Genomic DNA, 12,492 nt, shown 5'->3' with positions numbered 1-12,492 from the left:
CAATTCATATGTGCACAAGATTACCTATATTCATGTTATGAACCCTGAGAGGAGACCACTTCATACGTTATCATAACAATTGCAGTATTTGTTTTTAAAAATCTGACCTTTCTGTGTTCCACCCTGACCACACCTTGCTCTGAGTCCATGGCAGACTGAATAGGAGGGAAAAAACCTGTTTCAATAAGGTGCCCTTCTTCTTTGCCATCCTGCTTATTCAGATGTCCTTGTTTAACTGAGGGGGAAAAATGGAGATGAGATGAAAAGGGGATGAAATTTAAATATGTATTAGTGGCATCAGATATCAGTCAGTGTTTACTTTATCATTGAACCATTCAAGGACGTGAGGAAGAATAAATTTACCAGTCCGTGCACCCATGGTAATAAGGAGAAGGAAAGTTTCTTCATACAACTCTTTGCCCTCTTCCCAATGAGCACTGCAACACACGACCATAGTCATTAATTAAAATGCAATCTTAGAGATTCTTGTTGTGCTCATAATCCAGAGGTGACTATTATAACAGTACCCATAAAATTTATTGGACTTCCCTCATTCTTCAGAAGTCCAGTAAATTCATTACAAACAAAACTATGACAAGAAATAAAGTTAAGGAAGGGCATTTCTTACTGCTGTATGGCTTTTTTCTTCCGGGGAAATAGCCTCCATAGAAAGTCATGTAGGATCTCTCACTCAAAAGCTGAGAAGTATCAATAGTGGCATTCCCAACAGAGCTCTTGACAGTTTGGTTCAGCTTTTCACAGTGCTCTTGACTCTCTGTCTGGTGTGGCTTTTCCCTGTGCCATTGGCCCTCCATTGCACGCTCCACATCTTGGTGCTCTTCTACCTCTGTGCCCTAGGAGATGGCAGAATGACTGGCTTTACAATACAGCTGGACAGAAAATGGTTTTCCCCTGCAGGTAACTTCAATGAAAATGGGGGTTGGGAGGAATCATTTTTGTCAATTTTCCACAGAAAATTTTAAAGTTTTGTCAGAAAACTAAAAAATGTCTTCAATTTTGATGCAAAAACTCAACACTTTCTTTGGAAAGCAGACTTTTTATCAAAAACCATTTTTCAACAGAAAATTTTCAACCATCTATTTTTTACAAGCCCACATTCATGAATACCATTTCAGCCTGACTTATAATGCTAAGTCTTTCTCTTCTCAGTTGTCACAGGTTTCATTCTATGTAGGGTATCAACTGCTTAAATATACAACCACTTCTTTTTCGTTACTTTTAGTATGTTTTTTTTATATACCATATAGTCCAAGGGACTATGAGTGCCTGAATTGAAATCAATCGCAAAATTCCCACTGACTTCAGCAGTGCAGGACTGGGGCCCCAAAAGATTGAGAACTTCTAATGGATATAATGCTGCTGGGTATTTCTCTTCTGCTGTCTCTCTGAATATGTACTAATTTATGACTGTTTGCATGGTAGCTCCTGCTTTGTACGTAAATTTTATCTTTTATTGTCTATTCAGCAATTCTTAAATCAGACGTTGAAAAAGATACAGTGTTGAGGAAAAGAGGGAATGCTAAGAGTATAACAGTTTCACTTCTATTCTTTAGGTCAGTTCAGTATACTCAGGGTATGTCTACACTACCCGCTGGATCGGCGGGCAGCAATCAATCCAGTGGGGGGTCGATTTATCGCATCTAGTTTAGACGTGATAAATCAACCCCCGAGCGCTCTCCCGTTGACTCCTGTACTCCATCGCCGCGAGAGGTGCAGGCAGAGTCAACTGGGGAGCGGCAGCAGTCTACTCACCGTGGTGAAGACACCACAGTAAGTCGATCTAAGTATGTCGACTTCAGCTACATTATTCACGTCGCTGAAGTTGTATAATTTAGATCAATCCCCCCCGCTAGTGTAGACAAGGGCTAAGTCAGTGCTGCTAAGGCATGGTTTGGGGCTAATTATACTGTCCTCTTTTGAGATCTACTGACTAAAAGCGTTATAGAAGAGTAAGGGTATGTCTACACTGGCAGAGTTACATCACTGGCAGTTACAGCGCTGCTCACAGAGCACTGAAAGGAAACAGCTGTTGTGTGTTCACACTGTCAGCTGCCTGCACAATAGCGTGTTCACACTTGCGGCACTTGACGTGGTATTCGGAGCGTTGCACTCTGGGATGCACTTTAGCATCTCTTCCTCTTCTGCTGCTAAAAGTTCTGGGAAGGCAGAGGGGTTGTGGAGCATCCTGGGTCCTGTCCCAATGCCCCATGATGCATTGCTTCGCATCCCAGCAATCTCTGTGCCAAATGGGCTTCCCTAACTGCGGCGGGGAAGAGGTGATTGATGGCACGCATATTCCAATTCTGGCACCAGACCACGTAGCCACTGAGTACGTTAATCGGAAGGGACATTTCTCTATGATTCTCCAGGCACTTGTGGATCACCATGAGCATTTCACGGACATTAACGCAGGCTGGTCCGGAAAGGTGTATGATGTAAGCATCTTTCGGAACACTGGCCTGTTCAGGAAGCTGCAAGCAGGGACTTTCTTCCCGGTCCAGAAGATCACCATAGGGGAAGTCAAAATGCCCATTGTGATCCTCGGAGATCCTGCCTACCCCTTAATGCCGTGGCTTATGAAGCCATGCATGGGGAACCTTGCAGCAGCAAGAAACGGTTCAACAACAAGCTGAGCAAGTGCAGAATGACTGTGGAGTGTGCTTTTGGCCGTTTAAAGGCCTGCTGGTGCTGCCTGTATGGGAGGCTGGACTTGGCCGATGACAATATTCCTATGCTTATAGCCGTGTGCTGTATGCTCCATAATATTTGTGAAGGGAAAGGTGAAAGCTTCACTCAGGGCTGGACCGCAGAGGCTCAGCGCCTGGAGCCTGAGTTTGAACAGCCTGAGACCAGGACTATTAGAGGGGTGCAGCATGGGGCCATAAGGATCAGGGATGCCTTGAGGCAGGAATTTAAAGCTGAAAGCCACTAATATTTGTTGCTATGCTCAGGAGTGCAGTGATTGTAATGTTAGGAGGTGATTGTGATTGGTGCCGATGATGCACTGTGAAAGTTTAAGAAAATTGCCTGTTGCTTTGTAGAGCTCTGTTTGCTTTCAATTAATGGAATAAAGGTTGCTTTCAAACCAAAACAATTATTTTATTAAAAAACAACAACCGGAGGAGAGAGACAAACAAAAAAACACATCAGCACTGTGTGAAATGGGGGAAGGGAGGGTCCCAGGAGGAGGTGGGGTCCCAGGACGGTTAAAGATTTGTGTATGTCCAGCTATCATATGCAACCTTGTCCTTTGGAGTACAGTGCAGCAGGTACTATACTTCAGCAGGGCTAAACTGCTGAGGGACAGGTGTTGAGTGCAGTGGGTAGTGGGTGTCCGCAGGGCTGGACTGTGACGAGGCAGGAGTGGAATGCAATGGGTACGGACTGGAGACAGGAGGTTGATAAGAGGGTGTTGGTGGTGTCTGGGGGGGCGCATGGGAAAGAGTTTTGCGACAGTGGCTGCAGGGGAGGGCGGGCGTGCAGCTGCTTGGTTTGCAGTGCTAGTAGCACCGGAAGCATGTCCTCTTGGCGCTCCATAATGTTTAAGAGCCGCTCTGTGGCTTCGTTCTGGCACGCTGCGTTCTCCTTTCGGTCTCTCTTCTCACTGTCCCACCCTCCTTCAGTTCTTGTTTTTCGGCCATGGAGTGCATCATGACCTCACACAGAAAGTCTTCTGTGGCCGCTTTCTAATTCTGCGCAGCCGTTCAGCTAGCAATAACAAAGAGGGAGGCTGGGATCCCAAGGTCATATCTGTGAAGCCAAAATGCAACCGAAGCAGTACTGTTTGCAACACACCGACCACTGAGTCAGTGATTTAGAACACAGCCACTACTCACACACCTGTCACTAACTGGCTGACCCCAGGCAAGCACATATGAGCCACAAGACCCCCAAAATGGTGAGCAACTGCAGAGGCAGGAGAAATCAGTGTTCCACGACTGTACTGTATAATAGGCATGTGGCTCTTGGGGAGAGCCAACACTGTGTGTGGCCAGGGCGGGCTTTTAATCACATGTCCCCACATTTTCTACAGGTCACATTCATTATGGAAGATATCTCGCTGCTGAGGGTGAGCAGAGAATCAAAGGAGGGTCTTCTCCGAGACTGCAGCTTGTGCCCTGGCCTTATGCGGCTCACTTGTGTGCAGCAATGGGTCCCCCCAGTGACAGCAGAGTGGCGCGAGAATGGGGCAAGAAACAAAGCACCACTGCCAAGGAAGCTGCAGCAGTGGATTTCCCAGTATCTCCATGAGAGTTTCATGGAGATCTCTGGGGCAGATTCCCGTGAAGTGAGGAGTCAATCAACACCCTGTTCCACCGCTCAGACCATGCATGGGTGGTACATGCATGATATAGACACAAGCCTGCTTTCTGCAACCCTTCTGCCCTCGACAACTCGGTTCAGCAATTCCCAAAATCAAAGCCACTTACCAGGGGCCTCCTCTCCTGTTTGCACTTCACCAAGCTCCGACAGCTGTGACTGGCTAGCCTCCTCTGGGGTAGAGAAGAGCTCCTGGCTGCATGCATCTCTGACCTCCAAGTCGTCCCCTGCCTCTGGGTCCACCTCCCACTCCACATCCTCATCCAAGATTTCCTCCTCCTGGCTTGGTCCACTCCCAACTGGCATGCGAGCCACTGAAGTATCTAAAGTGGATACTTTCACGGTGGAGGTGGGGTAGCCACCGAGTATCGTGTCCAGCTCTTTGTAGATTTGGCAGCTCATGGGCACAGCATCGGAGCAGCGGTTTGCCTCCCACGCCTTGTGGTAGGCGTTCCACAGCTCCTTCACTTTGACCCTGCACTGCAATGTGTCCCGGTCATGGCCTCTTTCTGTCATGCATTGTGAAATCTGTCCATAGGTATCAGAATTCCTACGGCTGGAGTGCAGCTGGGACTGGACAGCCTCCTCTCCCCAAATACCGATGAGGTCCAGCAACTCAGCATTGCTCCAAGCGGTGGATCACTGGTCCGTGGAGCAGGCACGGCCACCTGGAAAGATGCGCTGAGACCACTGCATGCATCACCGAGAAAACAGGAAGGGGGCTTTCAAAATTCCTAAGGAATTTAAGGGATGGGGCTCACAGTTGGTCACCTGAGGGCAGGGCAGTAGAGTTCAAACCAATGAGCAGAGAGGCGAGAACAGGCATTGTGGGACACCTCCCAGAGGCCAACTGCAGTGTTGTAATTGACCAGGGTGTCTATACTGGCACCACAGCGCTGTAGCCCCGGCGCAGAAAGCTGTGCGCCTCTTGCTGGGGTGGTTTTTTTCCAGCACTGCAACTGCGCAGTTTCTGTGCACTAAGTGGCTTGGCAGCGTGTGCATCACACCGCAGAAAGCTGCTTTACTTGCAGAAACTTGCCAGTGTTGACAAGGCCTTAGGTATTATCATTTGTATGTAGGTTCTTACACCAGGCTCATCACCATAGTATATGTGTATCTTCCAGTGGTACATTAAGCAACATGACTAGTATCTGTTGCATGAAGCCAGAGCTCATACTAGCAAAACTTTGCTGTAAGAATAACCACCCTGCTAGTCCAGCACCAGTCCCAAGGGGAACTGAGGGGATTCTGATCTGTATGAAGACAGAGATCATCTTTGATAATGAAGAAATGGTACCTGTGGGACCCTTGCGCATGCTGCATTCTGGTTCCAGGTGGCCTCCTTTGCAGGTGGAGGTCTGAGTTCTAGACTCAGTCTTCTCACTGAAACCCGAACAGGTACTCGAGCTCTCCTCCGGCCATGTGTTTTTACTTCGTCTCCTTCCACCAGGTTTTCTCTGTTCTCGGCCTCCTTCTGAAATGAGTAACTTTGGCCTGCAAGACAGTGTGCCAGGACTGGATCACAAAGCGAACTGTTACACTTCAGAGAGGTTCTAACGTATTTAGGGCAAAATTGTGGCATTTAGCCATTGATCCACATTGGGAGCTGTACCACCCCAGCAGGAGAGCTGGGCCAGGTTGTGCCACAGGGACATGCTCCTTTCCTGAATGGCCTGGGGACATGTGATTAATGCAGGTTGAACTATCCTTTAGGAACAGGCTGATATGGAGGAGGGTAGGGCCACCTGAGCTCAGGGACAGCAATTGTGAGTGGCCCTTCTGCAGGGCATGAAAAGGGGAGAAAGCTCCTTGTGTGCTCTTCCATGTACCTGGGAACAAGTGAATCACAATGTGTCTCATAATTGATACTATATTCAAGAAAGTGGGGGTTCACTTCAATGATTGGATTTCTTTAGGGTGTTTCCCAGTGCTTTGGAAGTTAAAACTATGCATCCTGAAGAAAGGATTGAAACGTAACTTGAATGCAACCTGCATTAATAATTCACATCCTGTATCCTAGCAGAGTCTGTACCAAACAGGGGAGGTATTCATTGAACCAGGAGCAAAGCAACATCAAGTTGAAAAGGAAATTACTATGGAAATTAACTTTCAAGCCTCAGGCAGATGTGGGAAAGGTTCATTGTACGGGGATTTTCCCTGTACTATATTTTATATGGGCTTTCCACTACTACTTTGACAGCTGCATGCTCCAAGCCTGCTCTGTGGTCAGCATGCCCTTGGCTTGCAACAAGTTTTTCAGCAGCATTGTGGTCTGTTCAGTAGATTTATTCTGTTGGAATTTTCTTATTAGCACAGGGTTTGCATCAACATATGTCTTCTGCAAAGTTAACAAATCTTTCAGTAACGTTTTAAAGCAGTCACTGCCAACCTGTGCCCTGAGACACTTGTGGTTTCAGAGGATGAATGTGTTAGGTAAAAAACTGTGCATTTTATTATGAATTGAAAATGTGTCCCCTGAGCTGCTCCCTGCAATTTTTAAACTGATGTGTTTGAGTCATGTCTGTTGCGGTGGAGGAGTTGGGGGTTCACGTCTTCTCACATCTTGCCCTGCAACTGCCGTGTGGCCAGGAACGCTGGGACTCTTTACTATTCCTTGCCTCTTCATGTGCTCTGTAGCCCTTCCCTCCTTCCCCCACCCTCCAATGGCACCTGCTGCCTCACAGGGGAGAAAGAGCAGAGTAGCTTTGGTTGCTCCATAATTGTTGGCACATTGTAATAGCTTTCAGGGAGCCAACAGACTAGGTGCACACTGCTTTGGATTTGCTCATGTAGGTCCTTGAAGCAGTTTGGCTGCACTGGAAGTATATTTAATTTGTTTTAGATTCTTAATGCTTCCTTCACATACTCCTTGGGGGCAAATTCAAAATTACTGAAACAATGCACTGACCAGACTGAAAGCAACTGAACTGGTGCAATATGAAAGGTGGGTGGTGTTATTTATTATTACTCCGCACACAACAAACTGTGTATACATGCCACAGTCACCCCCCTGAAAGCAAAAGCTTGAGAGAAAATGCATCTGACACCATGCCCTGAAATGACTATTCTAACTTTGCTGGATCCGTGGTTGAGAGCCTTCTGCTGAAGAACAATCTTTCTTAGATGTCCAAATCTAATGGCTGCCGGTTAGAGTGCATCTCATGGTCTCTGCTTTTCCTGCTGGTGTATAAGGAATATGGAGATCTCTCTGATAGCCAGGGCTCAAGCTCTAGGCTAGGCTGGCCTGGAAGGATCCACATGTGTATATGCCTTTTATTGCATAGAAGGGAAGGCAGCTGGGTCAAAACAGTACATCCCACCCTTTCCATGTAGCAGGCTTCATGGCTCCAAAATCCTTGTACCAGAAAGGGAAAGGAACACACCATTTCTCTCCTTTCCCCAGCCCCAGGGGGAATCCACTCAGAGTTCATGCAGCCTGAGGCTGTACAGTATAACTTTTCTGAGGAGAACTCTTACCATGTAGCGAAAACCTCACCTCATTAAAGGGAGGCTCCAGGAGCGGTAACTATCTAAGCCTAGAGTTGAATGCATCCGATGAAGTGAGCTGTAGCTCACGAAAGCTTATGCTCTAATAAATTTGTTAGTCTCTAAGGTGCCACAAGTACTCCTTTTCTTTTTGTGAATACAGACTAACACGGCTGCTTCTCTGAAACCAGCAGGGGACTGGGAAGCAAAGTGAAACCACAGGGCCTGCAGCAGATCCCCCCAGTTTGTGGGGGCTAAATGAACTCCTGCCTACCCCTGGGAAACAATTAGAGGATAACTCAGCACGGGGACCTGTGACAATTCCCACTCTCTCCCAGCCACCTCTTGTGTGACTTTTTTGAGAGGGAATTTGATTGATCTATAGGGGCTTCTGACAGTGACCTTCTTTTGTAGTGGAAACACACAGGAAATCAGTGCAGTCATTGGAGAACTGGGCCTAGATCCTGGGATGTATCAAACTTGTGCCCAGCTGCCCACAGCCCCAAGGGTTCACTTTGACGATCAGGAATCACCAAGGTATATTGATGCCCCATTTATACCTCCTGTTCTGGGGACTAGGTAGAGAGATGGTACAGGACCAGCAGCTATGTAGATGTTTTGTATTTCTGGAGCAGAGGCCAGGGCATGGCTCTTGGTATAATACGCTCACTGCAGCTAACCTCCCCAGGCAGGGAGGCAGGCAGCTAGCTGTATTTGGAACCAGCTGTGTGGTTCTTGAGTGATCTTCATGGATAGCCCCATGTAGAGGTCAGTAGGTACAGTATGTCTACACTGCAGCAGGGAGCATGTCTCCCATCCTGGTAGACAGACTTGTGCTAGCAGGGGTCGAGCTAGCACGCTCCAAATAGCTGTGTGGGTGTTGCTGCACCAGCAGAGGCTTGGGCTAGCCACCCGAGCTCAGATCTGTTCAACCTCGTGGGTCTAGCTCGGGTACCTAGCCCTGAGCCTCCACTGGTGCAGCCATGTCTCCATTTTTAGCGTGCTAGCTCAAGCCCTGCTAGTGTGAATCTGTCTACCTGAGCTGGGAGGGTTACTCTGTCTACCTGAGCTGCAGTGTAAACACACCGATTGTGACCTCCAGATGGGATTATTGCAAAGGCAGTGGGTAACTGAGGCACGGTCCACATCACAGAGAAATGATCACAGCTGCTTTCCCAAGTGTGCATGAGAAAAGACGCTTTTGGCTGGTGACACCACTTGGAAATAGATGTATGAGCATGTGTACTGGAGTAGCAGGAACTGCCATGGCAAAGGAGAGGCAGCAATGAATCACAGAGAGCTGGGAAGGCTGGCAATGGGATACAGAGCTCTTCACCTAGGTCACTGGGTTTGAATCCGGACCGTTCAGTGATGAGTCCTTACTGTCTGAGGGCTGTCCAGTCACCTATGTAAAATGACTTGGTAGTCCAGTTCCCAGTGGACAAGTAGCCACACAACCAAATGTCCCTGCCAGGTTTGTGGAAGCTTGCTCTGCTGCTGCTCACGCTGTTGCTGTGGATAAAGGCAGCACTCTGTTCTTGGTGCATGCACCCTTTTGAAGCACCACATTCCCTTCAAAAATCCGCTTTTTACAAAAAGATGTTTACATTTATGGAATTGTCAGCCCGGGCTCCAGAACTGAGCGTGACCATTGTGCACAAACCAGGGAATGGCTGGGCCAGTACATGAGAGGCAGAGTCCAGGGCTACCCTTGAAATGTTCTCAGCACCTCCCGTGATATGCTAAGGTTCTCAGCCCCCATTGCCTGCAATGGGAGTTGAGGGCACTATAGTGCCTCTTGGGATCAGACCTACATGAGTTTTGGAGGCATTGGTCATGTCTCAGAGTGGTGCCAGCAGCATCACAGATAACCTTGGAGACATTGTTATGGAAGAAAGAGCAATACCACGGCGCTTTTCTACTTGTACTGTAAAATGAAGGAAGTGCTAAGTAGAGAAATGTTGGGTTCTTGTGTTTGCAAAGTTTGTGGATGTGATGCAGGAATAATGGCACAGAGTAGAAACCTAAGGAAGTAAACTATTAGTGCAGAACTCCTTTAACTTTAACAGAGGATTGTACATGTAGGTCCTTGTTCCTTGCCCTTAGCTGCACTGCTTACTCACTCTTTTATCTTATCTGGAGATCTCACTGAAAGATTCAATAGGTTTTGTTCTAATCCCAAACATTCCCTTACTAATTTTTGAAGTACGCCTTTTCTATGAAATTTTTCCTTGTTCAGAGCTATCTCATAAGATGATAACTTAGTAATAATACATCCCTTCAAAGAAGACTTTATTATGCACATGATCTGCTTACAGGCATAAACACTGAATCAAATATTTAATCTTACCCAGGGTGGATTTTTTTCTATTAAAAAATAATTACCTGCTACTATACCTGGATGGATGTGTTGGCTTAGCTCAGCCCAGAAAGATGGGAACACAGGCAGGAGGTGATATTTTTTGGGTACAGCTGACAGGTCCTGTTGTCCTATTCTGTGATTTGGTATGTTTAGGGAATTCTCCTGAAGTAATAAAGGGTCCCTGATATATCCTGGAAAGCATATATTGCAAAGCAAAGAGATGTTACTTGGGATAGAACAGGAGATAATGTTACATGTATTGGCTATTGGCTAATTGAAAAATGGAGGGAAGGGGAAATACTGAAAAATTTTGAAGCCATTTTTATTCCACAGGTTTTGAAAAGGATGAGTTTCTGTCTATTCAACAATTTTGGTTGTGAAACTTCTAATTTTTTCAGTTTTCAATTTGGCTTTCCTTTCCCTCCCCCACCTTCTCGTTTTCATTTTCAATTTTGTTAAATAAGGCCATGTTTTTATTTCCATTTTTCAAACAATTTTTTTCAACCAGTTCTGATATTGACAGGAATGTGTCTAGTACAGTATATTGGCTCAGACTGTAAACTATACCTGTAGTTTGCAGGTTATTCAATTGTGTACAGATTGAAGAATTAAAAATACATATGGACCATGAATAAACCTTCATCTATGGAAGATGCTGAAGGTTAGAGATTGACCCAAACCAAAACCTCAGAGCTGAACTCCCCTGAAGTCTGGTAACATTTGGATCCAAATCCAAACTTTGTGATTGTCCTCTGTTGCTATAGTGGACTAAATCAACACCCCCAAATTTGGGGAAAGTTTAGGTCTGGCTCAAGATACAGATCTTGCAGCTTGGGCCCACCTCTGTTTTGACAGAGTTTCCCTTCTCAAACTCGCCAAATCAGTAAGTACAGAACATGGATCTTTTCCATGTTACATCTCACTTGTATTTAAATTATGAGCATATCAGATTCTAGTATTCAGTACTGTAGCTTTCATAAACATTAAGTAAACATAACAAGGGAATCCAGTGCAACTCTTGTTGAAATCTATGCATCTTTCTATTGATTTCAAAGGAAATTGGATTAGGCATTGTGACAAAGCGCTGTCCTTGCCTCCATGGGTCCCACGTTTCCTGGTGGATTTCGCTAGCCTCAGAGGCTCACTGTGACCCTCCACGTAACCCTTCTCTCTCTAGAGACAAGGGTCACAGTCTACTGAGCCATTTTCATCATAAGCCAGCGAGGGAGGTGAGGAGAAGTTATCCTTCCTTGCACAGTCTCTGTTGTCTCCCAGTCTCAGTGATTAATCAGGGGGCAAAGGGGAGGGGGTGAGCCCGGGCCCACCCTCTACTCTGGACTCCAGCCCAGGGACCCTAATAGTATCAGCTATGGTAGCTGACCTTTTAGAAACATGACACGTACAATTCCCTGGGCTACTTCCCCCACAGCAGCCCTCACTTCCTCAAGCTCCACTTCACCCTTACCTCAGGACCTCCTTCCTTGTGCCTGATATGGTGTGTACTACTCAGCCTCTCCAACAGCACAACTTCCTCCCACAGCTCCTGACATGCACACCCACCTGACTAACTGGGAGGCTTTTAACTAGTTTCAGCCAGCCCCTGATTGGCTTCAGGTGTCCCAATCAACCTAGCCTTCTCCCTGCCTTCTGGAAAGTTCTTAATTGGCCCCAGGTGTCTTAATTGACCTGGAGCAGCTGCCATTTCACTTATCCTGGTACCAGGGATTTGTTTAGCCCGGAGCTAATATATCTATCTCCCACTAAAAGAAAAGGAGTACTTGTGGCACCTTAGAGACTAACAAATTTATTTGAGCATAAGCTTTCGTGAGCTACAGCTCACTTCATCGGATGCATTCATCTCCCACTACTTTTCTATAGCCATCTGGCCTTGCCCCATCACATATCCCCCCCTCCCCCGCTCAACACCATAGAGTTGGGCAACTTGGGATGCCAGGCAGTATGCTCGTGACAGACCATCAGCGTTGCCATGGTGGCATCCAGTCCTGTGCCGTATCCGGAACTGGAATGGTTGGAGGGATAAGAAACACCTGGTGACCCTGGCATTTTTTTCCTTATTCCGCTGCATCCACTGGAGGGATGCATGGTCCATCACAAGAGTAAATCGCCAGCCTAAGAGGTAATAACGCAGTGTCTCCATAGCCCATTTGACAGCAAAGCATTCTCTCTCAACTACTGTGTATTTCTGTTCTCTTGGGAGAAGCTTTCTGCTTAGGTAGAGGATCTGGTGTTCCTCTTCTCCCACCATTTGTGACAGAACTGCCCCAAACCTCACCTCGGAAGCG

The 12,492-nt window shown here is 46.7% G+C and overlaps 1 protein-coding gene across 6 annotated transcripts in view; it reads right to left on the bottom strand.

Annotated features, from left to right (window-relative positions):
* Positions 1-12,492, bottom strand: part of KIAA2012 (KIAA2012 ortholog) — a 105,286-nt gene that overhangs the window by 67,147 nt on the left and 25,647 nt on the right. For 5 of the 6 annotated variants that reach the window (XM_038421496.2, XM_043505601.1, XM_038421497.2 and 2 more), the window contains exons 4-7: positions 10,213-10,380; positions 5,639-5,835; positions 629-854; positions 108-235 (exon numbers count right to left, since the gene is read on the bottom strand). In XM_038421496.2, the coding sequence (XP_038277424.1) occupies positions 108-235; positions 629-854; positions 5,639-5,835; positions 10,213-10,380 (719 nt within the window). The remainder of the gene's footprint in view (positions 1-107; positions 236-628; positions 855-5,638; positions 5,836-10,212; positions 10,381-12,492) is intronic. The other variant, XM_038421500.2, reaches the window with a different exon arrangement.

This window comes from Dermochelys coriacea, chromosome 11 (genome assembly GCF_009764565.3).
Source record: "Dermochelys coriacea isolate rDerCor1 chromosome 11, rDerCor1.pri.v4, whole genome shotgun sequence".
NCBI classification, from domain to species: domain Eukaryota; kingdom Metazoa; phylum Chordata; order Testudines; family Dermochelyidae; genus Dermochelys; species Dermochelys coriacea.
Note: the sequence above shows the minus strand (reverse complement) of the source record. Positions and strands in the feature narration are given on the sequence as shown.